General features: G+C 55.1%; 1 protein-coding gene across 14 annotated transcripts in view; it reads left to right on the forward strand.

The window, feature by feature from the left end:
• Positions 1-16205, forward strand: part of ubr5 (ubiquitin protein ligase E3 component n-recognin 5) — a 29138-nt gene extending 12933 nt beyond the window's left edge. For 2 of the 14 annotated variants that reach the window (XM_062465157.1, XM_062465160.1), the window contains exons 21-60: positions 159-369; positions 587-713; positions 869-1020; positions 1229-1324; positions 1479-1602; positions 2005-2102; positions 2247-2404; positions 2716-2807; positions 3239-3385; positions 3551-3669; positions 4212-4338; positions 4759-4888; positions 5137-5297; positions 5821-6060; positions 6219-6342; positions 6484-6631; positions 6759-6890; positions 7260-7292; positions 7925-8182; positions 8766-9034; positions 9188-9399; positions 9594-9827; positions 10002-10075; positions 10219-10305; positions 10519-10691; positions 10857-11009; positions 11444-11661; positions 11917-12037; positions 12173-12545; positions 12801-12888; positions 13127-13271; positions 13443-13573; positions 13677-13737; positions 13878-14059; positions 14229-14313; positions 14424-14579; positions 14784-14897; positions 15028-15172; positions 15319-15404; positions 15501-16205. In XM_062465157.1, the coding sequence (XP_062321141.1) occupies positions 159-369; positions 587-713; positions 869-1020; positions 1229-1324; positions 1479-1602; positions 2005-2102; positions 2247-2404; positions 2716-2807; positions 3239-3385; positions 3551-3669; positions 4212-4338; positions 4759-4888; positions 5137-5297; positions 5821-6060; positions 6219-6342; positions 6484-6631; positions 6759-6890; positions 7260-7292; positions 7925-8182; positions 8766-9034; positions 9188-9399; positions 9594-9827; positions 10002-10075; positions 10219-10305; positions 10519-10691; positions 10857-11009; positions 11444-11661; positions 11917-12037; positions 12173-12545; positions 12801-12888; positions 13127-13271; positions 13443-13573; positions 13677-13737; positions 13878-14059; positions 14229-14313; positions 14424-14579; positions 14784-14897; positions 15028-15172; positions 15319-15404; positions 15501-15713 (5997 nt within the window). In that variant the 3' untranslated portion in view covers positions 15714-16205. The remainder of the gene's footprint in view (positions 1-158; positions 370-586; positions 714-868; positions 1021-1228; positions 1325-1478; positions 1603-2004; positions 2103-2246; positions 2405-2715; positions 2808-3238; positions 3386-3550; positions 3670-4211; positions 4339-4758; positions 4889-5136; positions 5298-5820; positions 6061-6218; positions 6343-6483; positions 6632-6758; positions 6891-7259; positions 7293-7924; positions 8183-8765; positions 9035-9187; positions 9400-9593; positions 9828-10001; positions 10076-10218; positions 10306-10518; positions 10692-10856; positions 11010-11443; positions 11662-11916; positions 12038-12172; positions 12546-12800; positions 12889-13126; positions 13272-13442; positions 13574-13676; positions 13738-13877; positions 14060-14228; positions 14314-14423; positions 14580-14783; positions 14898-15027; positions 15173-15318; positions 15405-15500) is intronic. The other 12 variants (XM_062465158.1, XM_062465161.1, XM_062465164.1 and 9 more) reach the window with 12 other exon arrangements.
• Positions 16206-16359: the final 154 nt, after the last annotated feature.

A 16359-nucleotide genomic window follows, 5' to 3' on the forward strand; every position in this document is an offset into this window, starting at 1 on the left:
CATTTTACACTGTGCTATAATCATATATCATCACTTTAATGAAATAACTCGAACGTAACGAAGCAAGCACTACCGGTGCTGTGTTTGTAACCAGAGATGCCCCGTGTGGTCAGTGCTGTGTGTGCTGACGCTGTCCTCCCCGGCCGCGTGCCTTCCAGAAGCAGACGCTGATGCAGCACGTGCTGCGCTGCGACTACGAGGCCTGCCGCCAGTACCTGGTCAACCTGGAGCAGGCCTTCCTGCTGGACCAGGGGGGCCAGGCCCTGGGCGCCCTGCTGGGGCACCGCTGCGACGGCAACCGCAACGTCCTCCACGCCTGCGTCTCCGTCTGTTTCCCCGTCAGCAACAAGGAGACCAAGGAAGAGGAAGGTAAGTGCTCCAGGGCCCGGCCGGGGCCGCCTGTCGCCGGGAGCCACGCCTTGGAAGTCGCCAAAGGATCGCGTGATACGGGACTGACCGATGGCTTTTTGGGACTTTTCTGTTTGTTTGTCCTCCCTCCCTCCCTCCCTCATTCCCTCCCTCCCTCATTCCCTCCCTCCCTCATTCCCTCCCTCCCTCTGTATAACTGGGTCTGGCTGTGTTCCAGAAGCTGAACGGTCCGAGAGGAACACGTTTGCGGAGCGCCTGTCGGCCGTGGAGGCCATCGCCAACGCCATCTCCGTGGTCTCCAGCAACAGCTCTGGGAACCGCACAGGCTCCTCCAGCAGCAGAGGGTAAAGCAAGGCCGCTCCTCTGAGGACAGCCTGGTCGTCTCACTCAACACATCTGGATTTAACTGAAGTTCTTCTTCTTGTTTATCCTAACCCCTTGTCTGTGTGTGTGTGTGTGTGTGTGTGTGTGTGTGTGTGTGTGTGTGTGGTGCGTCCAGGCTACGTCTCAGAGAGATGATGAGGCGTTCTCTGAGAGCCGCAGGACTCGGACGCCACGAGTCTGGGCCCTCGTCCAGCGACCACCAGGACCCCGTGTCTCCGCCCATAGCCCCGCCCAGCTGGGTGCCTGACCCCCCTCCTATGGACCCAGGTACACACAGACCATGATGCACCACACACGCACACACACACTGGAAGCCATTTGTGTTGTTATTATTATTCCGTGCCCCTGTCAGGGAGGCATCGGTTACAGTAAGACCGTACCTTAGGAAGCCCGGCTCGGAGCGCAGCTACATGCAAATGCAGCTTAGTGTGCAACCTGTGTCTAACCGTGGCTTGTTCCGGATTGTTCCTGGCAGATGGTGACATTGACTTCATCCTGGCCCCAGCTGTGGGCTCCCTCACCACTGCCTCCACCGGGACCAGCCTAGGACCCAGCACCTCCACCATACCAGGTCTCACACACACACACACACACACACACACAGGCTCTCACACACTCTTTTCACCTTAACCTACAATCTTGGAACTGCTTAGCTCAGAGCTGAGAAATCCCCCCTCTGTAAATGTCCTTGGATGTGCGATGTTGACTATTGGCCCCGCCCGCAGGCCCATCCTCGGAGCCGTCTGTGGTGGAGTCTAAGGACCGCAAGGCCAACGCCCACCTCATCCTCAAGCTGATGTGTGACAGCGTGGTCCTGAGGCCACACCTCCGCCAGCTGCTCTCCGCCAAGTACGAGACTCACCCTCTCTCTCTTTCCTAAACTCCAAAAGTCCTGTCATTTCCTGAGTCATTTCCTCAACAAAAACTGCTCTGTAGGAGTGTTCTTAAAACGCAAGTGCAGCACTGCACGTGGACAGTGCGGCTCTGGGACTTCTTGTTTGGTCTCTGCGGGAACTCTCGGAGGCAGTTTTTTTCCGTTCCAACATTGTCGGAGTAGCAAAACAGGGGGGCTCTTCTAACAGGTCTGTCGGCTAGTCTGCATAGGAGACTGAGAAAGGAGGTGTTTTCAAACTGAACCCTTACCTCCCTCTGGCCCCAGAAGCAGTTTTTTTTCGGTGTTGTTTTGCAGATGGATGGTGTTGTGTTCTCTCCCCCCCGCACTCTGTCTGAAGTGTGTTGTGTTTCTGACAGGGATGCCCGTGGAATGACCCCCTTCATGCTGGCGGTCAGCGGGAGGGCATACCCTGCCGCCATCACGGTTTTGGAGGCGGCACAAAAGATGGCCAAGGGTAGGACGCGCACGCCACACTGCAAACAGCTAACACTTACTCATCGGCTCTCTGTGCTCCACATCAAGAGGGCATGCGTCGTCGTGTGTGTGCGCTCCGCGCCTCTTCCCTCCTCACTGTGTGTGTGTGCCCGTGTGTGTGTAGTGGGTGACCCTGGCATACTGGAGAAGGAGGATGCAGACTCTGTGTTTATGGAGATGATCTGCCCCTCTGGGACCAACCCCGACGACTCTCCTCTCTACGTCCTCTGCTGCAACGACACCTGCAGCTTCACCTGGACCGGCGCCGAGCACATCAACCAGGTCCGAGCCGCGTGTGTGCGTGTGGGGGGCCAGTCAGCCCTCAGTAGATGCTGGGCAGATGTGGTTGATTTTGATACTTTTTGACAACCTGCCAAAATACATTTGCCCACATGGAGGTTTTCCCTCCCTGATGTGTTGTGTTTTGGTGTGTGTGTGTGGGTGTTTTTCACACCGCAGCAGGCACAGGCTCAAGCCTAAGAGGGTTGGGTCTGCAAGCATCATAAGACCTGTGATTTATTCACACCCTCACACCCCCTTCCCCCTCTCTCTCCTCTCTCTTTCTCTCTGTGCGTGTGCGTGCGTGTGCGCAGGACATCTTTGAGTGCCGGACCTGCGGCTTGCTGGAGTCCCTGTGCTGCTGTACAGAGTGTGCCAGGGTCTGTCACAAGGGACACGACTGCAAGTAAGTACCTCACCGGTCGCCATGGAGACAGCCCAGCTTACTGCTGCCGTCTGCAGTGGCTGGTCTCCAGGTTTTGTAGCAGTCACGGTGGCTGTACGCTTCTACCCAGACGCCAACTGGAATCTTGTTTTCATTGTTTGGGAAGGATGGCAATAATTAAATGGATAGGATGTGTTTATCAGGGGTGGGAATCTTTTGGTACCTCACGATTCAAATCGATTCTTGGGGTCACAAATCGATTAAAAATCGATTAACAATTTATTGCTATTTTATTTATTATAAAAACATCTATAATTATTTTTATTTTTTTTACATTTCTGAATCGATGAGAAGCGCTAGAAGACTGAATCGCGATTCAAATGTGAATAGATTCCCCCCCCCACCCCTAGTGTTTATACTGTGTATGGTTCCATGTATCCTCCCCCCCTCAGGCTGAAGAGGACATCCCCCACAGCCTACTGTGACTGCTGGGAGAAGTGTAAGTGTAAGACCCTGATCGCTGGCCAGAAGGCTGCCCGCCTGGACCTGCTCTACCGGCTCCTCACCACCACCAACCTGGTCACCACGCCCAACAGCAGGTGGGTCCCCACACACACACACACACACACACACAACCCAGACACACTCTTCTGTGTTCTGTTGATTGTCAGCTGACCTGGCTTCATCCACATGACGCAAGTCTTTTTTTGTTTGTTTGTTGGCAGCTTAAGTGACTCTCTTTTGCTCTCCGTCTCTATCCATAGGGGGGAGCACATCCTCCTCTTCCTGGTCCAGACTGTTGCTAGGCAGAGTGTGGAACACTGCCAGTACCGGCCTCCGCGAATCAGAGAGGACCGGAACCGCAAGGCAGCCAATGCCGAAGGTGGGTGCAGCAACACCTCTGCCCCACAGTGGGGGGGGTCATGTCACTGCTCAGAGCCCTGGGGTAGCCAGACCCTGCATGGATGCTGGCTGATGTTACAGGCTCCTATTCAGGGGGTTGGTGTCATTTGGAGCACACAAGAATGCAAATGCGATTGAGTTCCACTTTCCTGCACCTGGACCCAGCGCACGTAGTGACAACAGGCATCTGGCTCTCTTCTCTCTGGCCTCCTTTTTCTTTTTTCTCACTTTCCTACCCCCTCCACACTGTCTCTCTCTCTCTCTGTTTCTATCTCTCTTGCTTTCTCCCTCTCCCCTTTCTCCCTTTCTCTTGTTTCTCTCTCTACTTTTCTCCTCTTTCTACTTTTCTCTCTGTTTCTCCTCTTTTTCTATTGCTCTTGCTTTCTCTCTTTCTCTCTCTCCCCCTTCTGTTTCTCTCTCTCTCCTTTTCTCTATCTCTGCTTCTCTCTCTGTTGTTTTTTTAATATTTTTGGAACTCTCTCTCTCTCTCTCTCTCTCTCTCTCTCTCTCTCCCTCCCCCAGACTCTGACATGCCCGACCATGACCTGGAACCTCCCCGCTTCGCCCAGCTGGCCCTGGAGAGGGTTCTGCAGGACTGGAACGCCCTCAAGTCCATGATCATGTTTGGCTCCCAGGAGAACAAAGACCCGTGAGTAGACAAGATGGCCGCCACGGCTTCTTAACTGAGCAGGATCGTGAGGATGTCGGAAAGCAAATCCTCTCCCCATTAAAATCCGCAGCGATATAAGAGATCGATCCCAGCTTTCAGTGGAAAGGCCTTTTGCTTGCCCCTCTCTTGGCACCAAGATGCAGCCATGCAGGTTGTACCAGGAACCATCTCACTCAAGACGCATGGAACGCTTCCTGGAGCTGGGCTGAATGCTGCCTGTCCCGGAAACCTTTCTGTGGTGTCATAGGCTGAATGCACAGAGGGGGAAGGGCCATTCGCTTTCCCAGAGTATCATGTACCTGTGGAGTCGTCATACGTTTTCAACTCGCCTCTCTCTCCCTCTCCTCCCTTCTCTCGCCTGTTTACCGCCCTCCTCCTCCCCCCCCCCCCCCCCCTCAGTCTGAGTGCCAGCAGCAGGACTGCCCACCTCCTGCCAGAGGAGCAGGTGTACCTGAACCAGCAGAGCGGCACCATCCGTCTGGACTGCTTCACGCACTGCCTCATTGTCAAGTGTGCCCCTGACATCACCGTAAGTAGGGCTGCCCCGCCCCGCCCCCCCCAACACGCACACACTCGCACAGACAGACGGGACCCGAACCCCGAGTCGGAAATCATGCACATTCAGTTTTACTGATCAGACGTCATCCTATGTGGATCCCAACACATGGACACCAAAAGATTTCTGAAGCCAAATTGTAATAGGGCCATTTTTCCAGGTGTGTGAAGTCTCTCTCCTCTCCCTCCTCTCCTCTACCTTCCCCTCTTCCTGTCCCCCAGTTCATAGACACCCTGCTGGGGACCCTGGTGAAGGAGCTGCAGAACAAGTACACGGCCGGACGCAGGGATGAGGCCATCGTGGTCACCCGCAGGTTCCTGCGCTCCGTGGCCCGGGTCTTCGTCATCCTCAGCGTGGAGATGGCCTCGTCCAAAAAGAAAAAGTACTAACTCGCGTTTCCGTTTTTTCCCCCTCAGCCTACAGCTGACCTGTTGTTCATCTGTACCGTGACTGACCCCACCCTGTGTGTGTGTGTGGCGTTCTCTCTCTCTCTTTCTTCCCTTCTTTCTTTCCTTCTCTCTTTCTCTCTCTTTCTCTCTTTTTCTCTTTCTCTCTCTCTTTCTTTCCTTTTTTTCCCTCTCTTTCTCTCTTTTTCTCTCTCTCCCTTTCTCTCTCCCTTTCTTTCCTTTTTTCCCTATCTCTTTCTCTCTTTTTCTCTTCTCTTTCTCTCCCTTTCTCTCTCCCTTTCTTTCCTTTTTTCCTTCTCTCTCTCTCTCTCTCTCTCTCTCTCTCTCTCTCTCTCTCTCTCTCTCTCTCTCTCTCTCTGTCTCTGTCTCTGTCTCTGTGTCTGTCTCTCTCTCTCTCTCTCTCTTTTTCTCTTTCTCTCTCTCCCTTTCTCTCTCTCTTTCCTTCTTTCTGTCTTTCTCTCTCTCCCTCTCTCTCTCTCCCTCTCCCTCTCTCTGCAGTAACTTCATCCCCCAGCCCATTGGGAAGTGCCGGCGTGTGTTCCAGGCCCTGCTGCCCTACGCCGTGGAGGAGCTCTGCAACGTGGCCGAGTCTCTGATCGTGCCCGTGCGCATGGGCGTGGCCCGGCCCACCGCCCCCTTCACCCTGGCCAGCACCAGCATCGACGCCGTGCAGGGCAGCGAGGAGCTCTTCTCCGTGGAGCCCCTGCCCCCCCGGCCCTCCCCGGACCAGTCCAGCAAGTGAGTGTGGCGTTGCTCGCTTGTCGTCGTGGGTTACTCTCAAGACGCCTGGACGCTGCCCTGTAGCTCAGTTGTATGAAAGGAACTTTGGCTCACATACTTTTGATGTTTTTTAGTTTCTGCGATTGATAGTTTGCGTGTGTGTGTGTGTGTCTCAGTTCTAGTCAGACAGCATCTTCCTACATCATCAGAAACCCTCAGCCCCGCCGCAGCAGCCAATCCCAGCCGGCCAGGGGGCGGGACGAGGAGCAGGACGACATTGTGTCCGCAGACGTGGAGGAGGTGAGCAACCTCAGCCGGAACCTTCCGGAACCATCCTGCTGCTTTTCAGCTTATCTTCCTGTCAGACGCCACACCTGGACTTTTTCCCCAGGACTTCTATCCAGAAGCTTCTTCCTCACCTCTCTCTCCTCTTCCTCCCAGAGCTATGGGTCACCGGTGTGTCTGTGTGTCTGTCAGGTGGAGGTGGTCGAAGGGGTGGCGGGGGAGGAGGATCACCACGACGACCAGGAGGAGCAGGGGGAGGAGAACGCCGAGGCGGAGGGGCAGCATGACGAGCACGACGAAGATGGTGAGAGAGGCCCGGAGGATCGAGTCTTCTGTTAACACAGTCGGCCATTTTGGACGCGAACCCCTCTGTCAGTAAGGGGCCGGTGTTTTAAAGCTTCTCTCCTCCTCCTCTCCCTCACCCCCTGAAGGGAGCGACATGGAGCTGGACCTGCTCGCAGCCGCCGAGACGGAGAGCGACAGCGAGAGTAACCATAGCAACCAGGACAACGCCAGCGGGCGCAGGAGTGTGGTCACCGCGGCAACGGCCGGCTCCGAAGCAGGTACGTGGACGGTTCTCGTTTGGGTCGTCTTGTCAAGATGTAACGGATCTATATCGTCCAAGACCTTTTTCGAAAAAGTGAAATCCCCAGTGATGTCAGTCAGGCGAGCTTATTGGACAGTATACCTAGCTACAGGCTGAGATGGTCCATCAGGGCCAGACATTGGTACGGAGGTTTCCTGATCTCCAGCCCAGGCAGACTTCACCCCCCCCCCCCCCCAGACACACCCTAGCCCGCTTCTCCCCAAGCTCCTTGACGAGGACGAACGTTGATTTGACCGCCTGTTGACATGACCAAAGTGCTGACATCATCACAGCAGACCGTCTCAGTCCCTCCTGGCTCAAAACCCTGATTGTATTTCATTTGCAGGAAGTAGGGTCTCCCTGGCATTTCCTATGTTTGGTATGGGCTTCTCTTTACTTTGATGCATATCAGCTCAGGGCCAGAGTGAACTTGCAGAGTGCACAAGAGTTGTTCTTCTTCCCGAGAATCCCCACAGCAAAGCCCTCCCATCTCACTTGTCACGCCATCACATCACCACTAACTAATCCTGTCATTCTGTCCAGTCTAACTTCCTGTTCTTTCCCCCCCTTTCTGAATAACACACTTATCCTAGTCTGTCTGTGGGTGCTGGCTAACTGGTTTGGTGTTTGGTTCTTTTCCCTTTCTGATTTCCTGTCTGCATCTCTCACTAATGGGGCCCTTGGTCCTGTCATGGCTGCATTGTAAATGTTAGTTTCAGTGTTGCTGTGCCTGTACCCAGGTCCAAGTCACTACGATGATGATAGAGGCCAGTGAGAGGGAAAGGCGAGCCAGTGTTGTTGTTTGAGCTGTGCCCTCCATGTTGGTGGACTGTAGATGTTGGCCTTGTGGTGGTGTGGATCACTAACCTGCACTCCTACCTGGGGGGGGTGGGGAGGTGTGGAGGAGGGAGAGACGACATCCAGTCACTCAAGCTGCTCTCTCTCCTGCCTCCTCACTTCCCCGATCTCTCCTCCCTGACTCCTCCTCCCTGACTCCTCCCCCTCCCCAAGGCGCCAGCAGCGTCCCCGCCTTCTTCTCCGAGGACGACTCCCAGTCCAACGACTCGAGCGACTCGGACAGCAGCAGCAGCCAGAGCGACGACGTGGAAAACGAGACCTTCCTGATCGACGAGCCGCTGGAGCGGACCACCAGCTCCTCCCACGCCAACAGCGCCGCCCAGGCGCCGCGCTCCATGCAGTGGGCCGTGAGGAACACCCCCAGCCAGAGGGCCACAGGCAGCACCCCCCCCAGCACCTCCACGCCTGCCGGTCAGCACCGCCCTGGAGGGGAGCACGCACCTAGACAGAACATCCTGGGGCACACACACACCTAGACAGAACATCCTGGGGCACACACACACGCACCTAGACAGAACATCCTGGGGCACACACACACGCACCTAGACAGAACATCCTGGGGCACACACACACGCACCTAGACAGAACATCCTGGGGCACACACACGCACCTAGACAGAACATCCTGGGGCACACACACGCACCTAGACAGAACATCCTGGGGCACACACACGCGCACCTAGACAGAACATCCTGGGGCACACACACGCACCTAGACAGAACATCCTGGGGCACACACACGCACCTAGACAGAACATCCTGGGGCACACACACGCACCTAGACAGAACATCCTGGGGCACACACACGCACCTAGACAGAACATCCTGGGGCACACACACGCACCTAGACAGAACATACTGGGGCACACACACACACACCTACACAGAACAACCTTTTAGTATAACAAAAATCACTTGGGCGCATACATGAAACTTGTTCGTAGTAGAAACCTAATTGTGTGTGTGTGTGTGTGTGTGTGTGTGTGTGTGCTCAGCGAGCTCCACAGGGCTGATCTACATCGACCCGTCCAACCTGCGGCGGAGCTCGGCCATCAGCTCGTCGGCGGCGGCGGCTGCGGCCGCCCTGGAGGCGAGCAACTCCAGCAGCTACCTGACCTCGGCCAGCAGCCTGGCCCGCGCCTACAGCATCGTCATCCGCCAGATCTCCGACCTCATGAGTCTCATCCCCAAGTACAACCACCTGGTGTACTCCCAGTACCCTGCCGCCGTCAAGCTCACCTACCAGGACGCCGTCAACCTGCAGGTAGGGACTCGGACGGGCGTAGCGCAGAACACACACACACACAGAGGAGCATTGTTGTCGCGCAATACAGGAAGTCACTGTGGTCGTACACCGTCTTGATGCAGACCGGGTCTGTTTCCATTCAAGTAAACTGTGTGTGCGCGCGTCTCTCAGAATTTCGTGGAAGACAAGCTGATCCCCACCTGGAACTGGATGGTGTCCATCATGGACTCCACCGAGGCCCAGCTGCGCTACGGCTCGGCGCTGTCGTCCGCCGGCGACCCGGGCCACCCCTCCCACCCGCTCCACGCCTCGCAGCACTCGGCCCGCAGGGAGCGCATGACGGCCCGCGAGGAGGCCACCCTGCGCACGCTGGAGGGACGCAGGTACGGTTCCGCCTTCTCTCTGGGACGAGTCCATTTCCCCCCCGAGCGGCTTCCCCTCGACTCAAAACCTGTCAAACAGTCATCAGTCACTAAACCATATTGTAGGCGAGAAACCGCCAAGTCGGGCATTGGCGTTAACGAGAGCCGCGCTCCTGTGGGTGACATCCGTTGTGATTCCCCCCCCCCCCCCCCAGGCGAGCGGCCACCCTGCTGACGGCGCGCCAGGGGATGATGTCGGCGCGCGGGGACTTCCTGAACTACGCCCTGTCCCTGATGCGCTCGCACAACGACGAGCACTCGGACGTGCTGCCCGTGCTGGACGTGTGCTCGCTCAAGCACGTGGCCTACGTCTTCCAGGCGCTCATCTACTGGATCAAGGCCATGAACCAGCAGACCACCCTGGACACGCCCCAGATAGACCGGAAGAGGTGAGGGGGGCGGGCCCACGCCTTGTCATCTTGTGTGTTTTGCTTCCAGTTGTTTCATGTTTTGTTTTTCTCAAGCGAGAAAAACAAACTTCGGAGATTCCGAAGTTCAGAGATCGAAAGCTCGAGAGGGCTCGTGGCTCCCGTTGCCGACCATTCTGTTTGTTCGTTCCCTAGAAACCGGGAGATTCTGGAGTTGGGTTTGGACAACGAGGATTCCGAGCACGAGAATGACGAGGACACCAATCAGAGTGAGTATGATGGGATAGTAGTCATCCAATGATCCAGTCTGTGTTTAGTCGTAGGCCTGTACCACTGCTTGGTCGGATGAGAGGCCAATGTTAAAGTGTCCCCCCCCCCCCCCCCCCGGTCTGCATACTGGTGTGTAAAACAGTGTTAGGGGTTCTGGCCTGTCAGGAAAGACACGGAAGAAAGACAGTTAGACTGAGACGAGGCAGGAAGAAGAAAGCATCTCCTAAAGGTACAGTCCCCCCAGCTTAGAACAGGCCAGAAATCCACAATAGAACCTTCATTTTAATCAACCCGACCGTTTAATGCCAGTATCTGATAATCCAGGATAGTGTCAGGCAAGGAAAGCGATTTATTTGCAGTTTTGGTGTACAGGAAATGTAACCGCTGCTCAAAGTGGTGAGTTTATAAGTGTTCCATTGGTTATTGACCCCCTCCTCATCAGGCTCCACCCTCCAAGACAAAGACGAGGACCCGGTCCCGGCAGAGACGGGTCAGAACCACCCGTTCTTCCGCCGCTCCGACTCCATGACCTTCCTGGGCTGCATCCCCCCCAACCCCTTCGAGGTCCCCCTGGCCGAGGCCATCCCCCTGGCCGACCAGCCGCACCTCCTGCAGGTCAGCCTCCATGCTCACTGGTCCATTGGTCACGTTGGTTGCGTACGTACTTGCGCATGAGGTTGCAGAGTCACCCTCGACAAATCTCAAATTATTTTACGGCATCTGCGACCGTACAGCCCATAGTAAAACCCTAACAAGTGTGTTTGCTCGCTCCGTTACCAGCCCAATGCCAGGAAGGAGGATCTGTTTGGCCGCCCCAGTCAGGGCCTGTACTCCTCCTCCTCCTCTTACATGGCCAGTAAGGGCCTGGCCGAGGCCAGCATGGACAGGAACTGCCTGGAGGTAAACATGGGCTCCTCTCTCCCCTCCTCTCAGGTATACCACCCACCACCACTCTGCACCGGACAGCACCCATCACCGGCTGTGTTCCAATATCCACACTAGGACCCCACCTTGGGACCCAGGGCACTTACAAGCACCGGGCTCGAGCCGTCGTCAGTGAGGGGTTGGGGGGGTAGAAACTCAGTCACATATCTGATGGGGTTAGACTGCTGACATGGACCAGCACCTGTCTGTCACCTGTTCACTCATGTTCTGAGATTACCTCAGGAAAGGCAGGAAGCTTTAGGATACTCAAAACGGGCCCGAGCATACTAGGAGGCAATGTTCTGCCTGCCAGCGAAGATATTGGAACACAGCCAGTCACCTCTGCTACATTTTCCATTCTACAGTCATAAAAAAACCAACACGTGGCTCGTTAGCAATGCACTTTGACTACAGCAAAGTGGTGTCTTGATCCCCCGGCGCAGATCCTGCCCACCAAGATGTCCTACTCTGCCAATTTGAAGAACGTGATGAGCATGGCGAGCGCCCAGCGCGGCGCCGAGGACCAGCCCATGGCAGAGCAGGAGATGGAGGCCCCGAAGCCCGGCCCCTCCCCCCACGACCTGGCCGCCCAGCTCAAGAGCAGCCTGTTGGCTGAGATTGGCCTGACCGAGAGCGATGGACCGCCCCTCCCCTCTTTCAGGTACAGAAGGACCTGATCGGAGGTGTCACTGGGTTTGCACTGAAAACCTGCTCCGATATCCTCTTGTAGATGGATAAAGTTGGCTTTGATGAAGGCCTTGACTCACTGCATTATTCGGTCTTGTCGGTCCATAGACTGTCAACACACGGACGTTGATTATGTAGGTTGGCACACAATCGATGATCTCCGTCCACGGCCATAATCTCTTCCTCCCCTCTCTCTCCTCTCCGCCTGCTCTCCCTCTCCTCCCCCCAGGCCCCACTGTAGCTTCATGGGGATGGTGATCTCCCATGACATGCTCCTGGGCCGCTGGCGTCTGTCTCTGGAGCTGTTCGGTCGCGTCTTCATGGAGGACGTCGGCGCCGAGCCTGGATCGGTACGTCTCGCGCGCACACAGGGTGGCTCTTCGTAACGCAAACACGCGTTAAAATGGGCCTAACCTTCAATCGGGTCGACGGTTTTAGACCCGTCCGCGCTCTCTCTAACCGCCCTGCACCCGCGTCGTCCCTAGATCCTGACGGAGCTGGGCGGCTTCGAGGTGAAGGAGTCCAAGTTCCGCCGCGAGATGGAGAAGCTGCGGAACCTGCAGTCCCGCGACCTGGCCCTGGAGGTGGACCGCGACCGCGACCAGCTCATCCAGCAGACCATGCGGCAGCTCAACACCCACTTCGGCCGCCGGTGCACCACCACGCCCATGGCGGTGCACCGCGTCAAGGTCACCTTCAAGGACGAGCCGGGCGAGGGCAGCGGCGTGGCGCGGAGCTTCTACACGGCCATCGCCCTGGCCTTCCTGTCCAACGACAAGCTGCCCAACCTGGACTGTGTGCAGAGCGCCAGCAAGGGCATGCAGGCCAGCAGTACGTGTCATCACGATTACAACTCAAGTATGACCACAGACGCTACCACGGAATTTCCTTTTACCCCCCCTGCCCCCTCTCTCCCCCCTCCCCTCCCCCCGCCCACCTCATGTGATGGCATTTGTATTGAACATGGTGGAGGTGGCTGCTCTGGTGGTGGTGATTGAGGAGGAATGGGGGGGGGGGGGGGGCTGCATATAGAGATTTCCGTAACACTTGAATGAAGCGTTTTCTTAACGTTCCTCCTTCTCTGTGCGTGCGCGCGCGTGCGTGCGTGTGCAGATCTGATGCAGCGTCTGAGGAACAGGGACCGGGAGAGGGAGAGGAGGAGCGGTGGGCTGAGGGCAGGCTCCAGGAGAGACAGAGACAGGTGAGTGGAGGGGCGAGGGGGCTTGACTCCAGGCTGCCCAGCTGGCTGGACTTTGGGGCCGCTTTCACTGTCGCTTCCCTCCCGTCCTGGAGAACCGTCTCTAAACTTCCAGGACTGGGATAGCTGCAGACGTGACGTTGCTCCTTCCCGCCGTGACCCCATACCGTCGTGTTTAGACCAGCGATTTTCTCAGAGGGTCTGAGCAGATCTGCTTTAACACGGGGCTTCTTTGTGACAGGGACTCCAGGAGGCAGCTGTCCATCGACACTCGGCCCTTCAGGCCGGCTTCCGAGGGGAACCCCAGCGACGAGCCCGACCCCCTGCCTGCCCACAGACAGGCCCTGGGGGAGAGGCTGTACCCCCGCGTCCACGCCATGCAGCCGGTAAAACTAACCTGCTCCACTTCACTTGGAACACTGAAATAAGCCTCACCATTTTTTGGTGACTGGGAGCATATAGCATATTAGTTATATAGTGGACCTTACTGGTACTGTATGTGGGTGATGGTATGAAGGGGCCAGACATGAACCCAGGCTGTGCTCCTGCCCCCCCAGGCGTTTGCCAGTAAGATCACGGGGATGCTGCTGGAGCTGTCCCCTGCCCAGCTGCTGCTGCTGCTGGCCAGCGAGGACTCCCTCAGGGCCCGCGTGGAGGAGGCCATGGAGCTGCTCATTGCTCACGGAAGGTACACAATCATGCAATTTCATGACTAACGAAATAAGCGTATTCATAATGTATCACGAATCAGTTCATATCACTAACTGATACTACTTCCTGTCTCCTAACAGGGAAAACGGAGCAGACAGCATACTGGATCTGGGGCTGCTGGAGGCCCCTGAGAAAGCACAAGTAAACTCCCCTTCAGACCGCAAAGTGTTTGTCCTGTGTCTCAGAAATCGTTTGCCGTCATGTGACCCTGCAAAATGCATAACGAGTTTGGATACGAGTAAATCTCACTTTGAATTCTCCCCCCTGTTCCACGGTTCTAGCAGGCAGAGAACCGCAAGCGCCACGGTTCCACCCGCAGTGTTGTCGACATGGAGATGGACGACCCTGACGACGGCGACGACAACGCCCCCCTGTTCTACCAGCCCGGCAAGAGAGGGTTCTACTGCCCCAGGCCCGGCAAGAACACCGAGGCCCGCCTCAACTGCTTCCGGAACATCGGCAGGTAAGGACTGAAGGATAGAAGGGGGACTGGGCTAATAGTCCCTAGTTGATCTTGTTGAAGCGGACCAGTGTGGAGCTTGCTTCAGGTGTAGCTTGGATCAGCACCGTCGAGTGGAACCAGTCGTGTCCGAGGACAAAGGAGATAAGCGTGTGAATGTTTTCCTCCTCAGGATACTGGGCCTGTGTCTGCTGCAGAACGAGCTGTGCCCCATCACCCTGAACAGACACGTCATCAAAGTGCTGCTGGGCAGGAAGGTAAGACTGCGGCCTCGCCACCCAGGCCAGCCCACACTTGTATACGCTCTCTGTCGATGGAATAGCATGTCAGACCATGTTTACAACTGTGTGTGTGTGTGTGTGTGCAGGTGAACTGGCATGACTTTGCCTTCTTCGACCCGGTGATGTACGAGAGCCTGCGTCAGCTGATCCGTCACTCGCAGGCCGGCGAGGCGGAGGCCGTCTTTGCCGCCATGGACCTGGCGTTCGCCATCGACCTCTGCAAGGAGGAAGGGGCGGGGCAGGTATGAAGGGAGTCTTCCCGTAGATTTGAACATCCATAGGATCAATTGAGATTCTACGTTTTTTTGGGGGGGGGGGGGTCCAATGAAGTGGACTTCAGGGAAGATTTGCTTCTTCAGCGTAGTATGTCCTGCGTGATGAAAAGGCTGCGTGCTGAGGTACTGTGGTTGCCTAAGCGACGTCCCTCGCTTTCATTCATTCATCAGGTGGAGCTGCTGGCTGGTGGGGTGAACATGCCTGTGACCCCTCTTAACGTTTATGAATACGTGAGGAAGTACGCCGAACACAGAATGCTGGTTGTTGCCGAGCAACCTCTTCATGTGAGTAAACAACACTTGTATTACAGCACCTGTATATCGGTAGACATAAACAGGAGCCACATCTAAGTAGATGAGCCTAAACTGAGACTGAGCTGCTGTCGTCGCCCCCCCCCCCCCCCCCCCCCTCCAGGCAATGAGGAAGGGTCTGCTGGATGTGCTTCCCAAGAACTCCCTGGAGGACCTGACAGCCGAGGACTTCAGGCTGCTGGTCAATGGCTGTGGAGAGGTCAATGTGCAGATGCTCATCAGCTTCACGTCCTTCAATGACGAATCTGGCAAGTGTCTCCTTTTTTAATCTCTTTCCTCTAACTATTCTCTCGCACACACTCATCAGCCTGTTGTATCTGACAGAGTCAGCCGTTAAGGAAGATCTTTTGACTCATCTGTTTTGTCTAATCATTAATCTTCTTGCACTCTACAGGGGAGAATGCAGACAAGCTGCTGCAGTTCAAGCGTTGGTTCTGGTCCATCGTGGAGAAGATGAGCATGACAGAGAGGCAAGATCTGGTAAGTGGTCTTGACAACCTTGACTACTCACGACAGGATCAAAAGTTGGGTTATTTAAAGAGATGACTAATACGATTTGGTTTCTCCGTGTCTCAGGTGTACTTCTGGACCTCCAGCCCGTCTCTGCCGGCCAGTGAGGAGGGCTTCCAGCCCATGCCCTCCATCACCATCCGGCCCCCGGACGACCAGCACCTGCCCACCGCCAACACCTGCATCTCGCGCCTTTACGTGCCTCTCTACTCCTCCAAACAGATCCTGAAACAGAAACTCTTGCTAGCCATTAAGACCAAGAACTTTGGTTTTGTTTAGAGAAGTTGACAAAAACATGTTTACCGTTGTGTAATATTTACCTAGTTCCATTTTTGTAGATTTATTTTTTGTCTATACAATTTTATTAAATTCAACATGCTGTCACTCCCCTGGCGGTAACTTTGTTTGTGTTGTGAACACAGACAGCTTGTTCTTATTTTTTATTTTGTGTTCTGAAGAAATATACAGTACATTCCTGCATTGGCTTTGTAAAGTTGAAGCCCTCAGCTCTCCTCTATTGGCTTAAACCTTTACTTCCCAGGAATTTGGCTTTGACAGCAAACTGTCAGCCGAAACCCAGCCAAAGATGACAGCAGTAGAAGTATTTAAAGTAAAAAATAAAAATAAAAAAAGACACTGTGATTATTATTTTTTTCCTGCCCTAAACGGAATACTTACTATCACTGACAGTTCACCTCTGCCTTGGTGGAAAGTCATTTTTTCTTGTATAGGGGGAGTAGGGAATTTCAAAATAAACTTGGATGCAAGCTACTTTTTTGTCGTCCTTATTATTGATGTTTCCTTTTGTCTTTTAAAATTCTCTTTTGTTCTCCCATTTTCATAAACGTGGCGGTTGTCATTTTTTATAACATGATTCATTCGCCATTGATTTATACAGTGAGATGTGGCAGTTTTGCTTTTTCCA

Source organism: Osmerus eperlanus, chromosome 7 (genome assembly GCF_963692335.1).
Source record: "Osmerus eperlanus chromosome 7, fOsmEpe2.1, whole genome shotgun sequence".
Lineage (NCBI taxonomy): Eukaryota > Metazoa > Chordata > Actinopteri > Osmeriformes > Osmeridae > Osmerus > Osmerus eperlanus.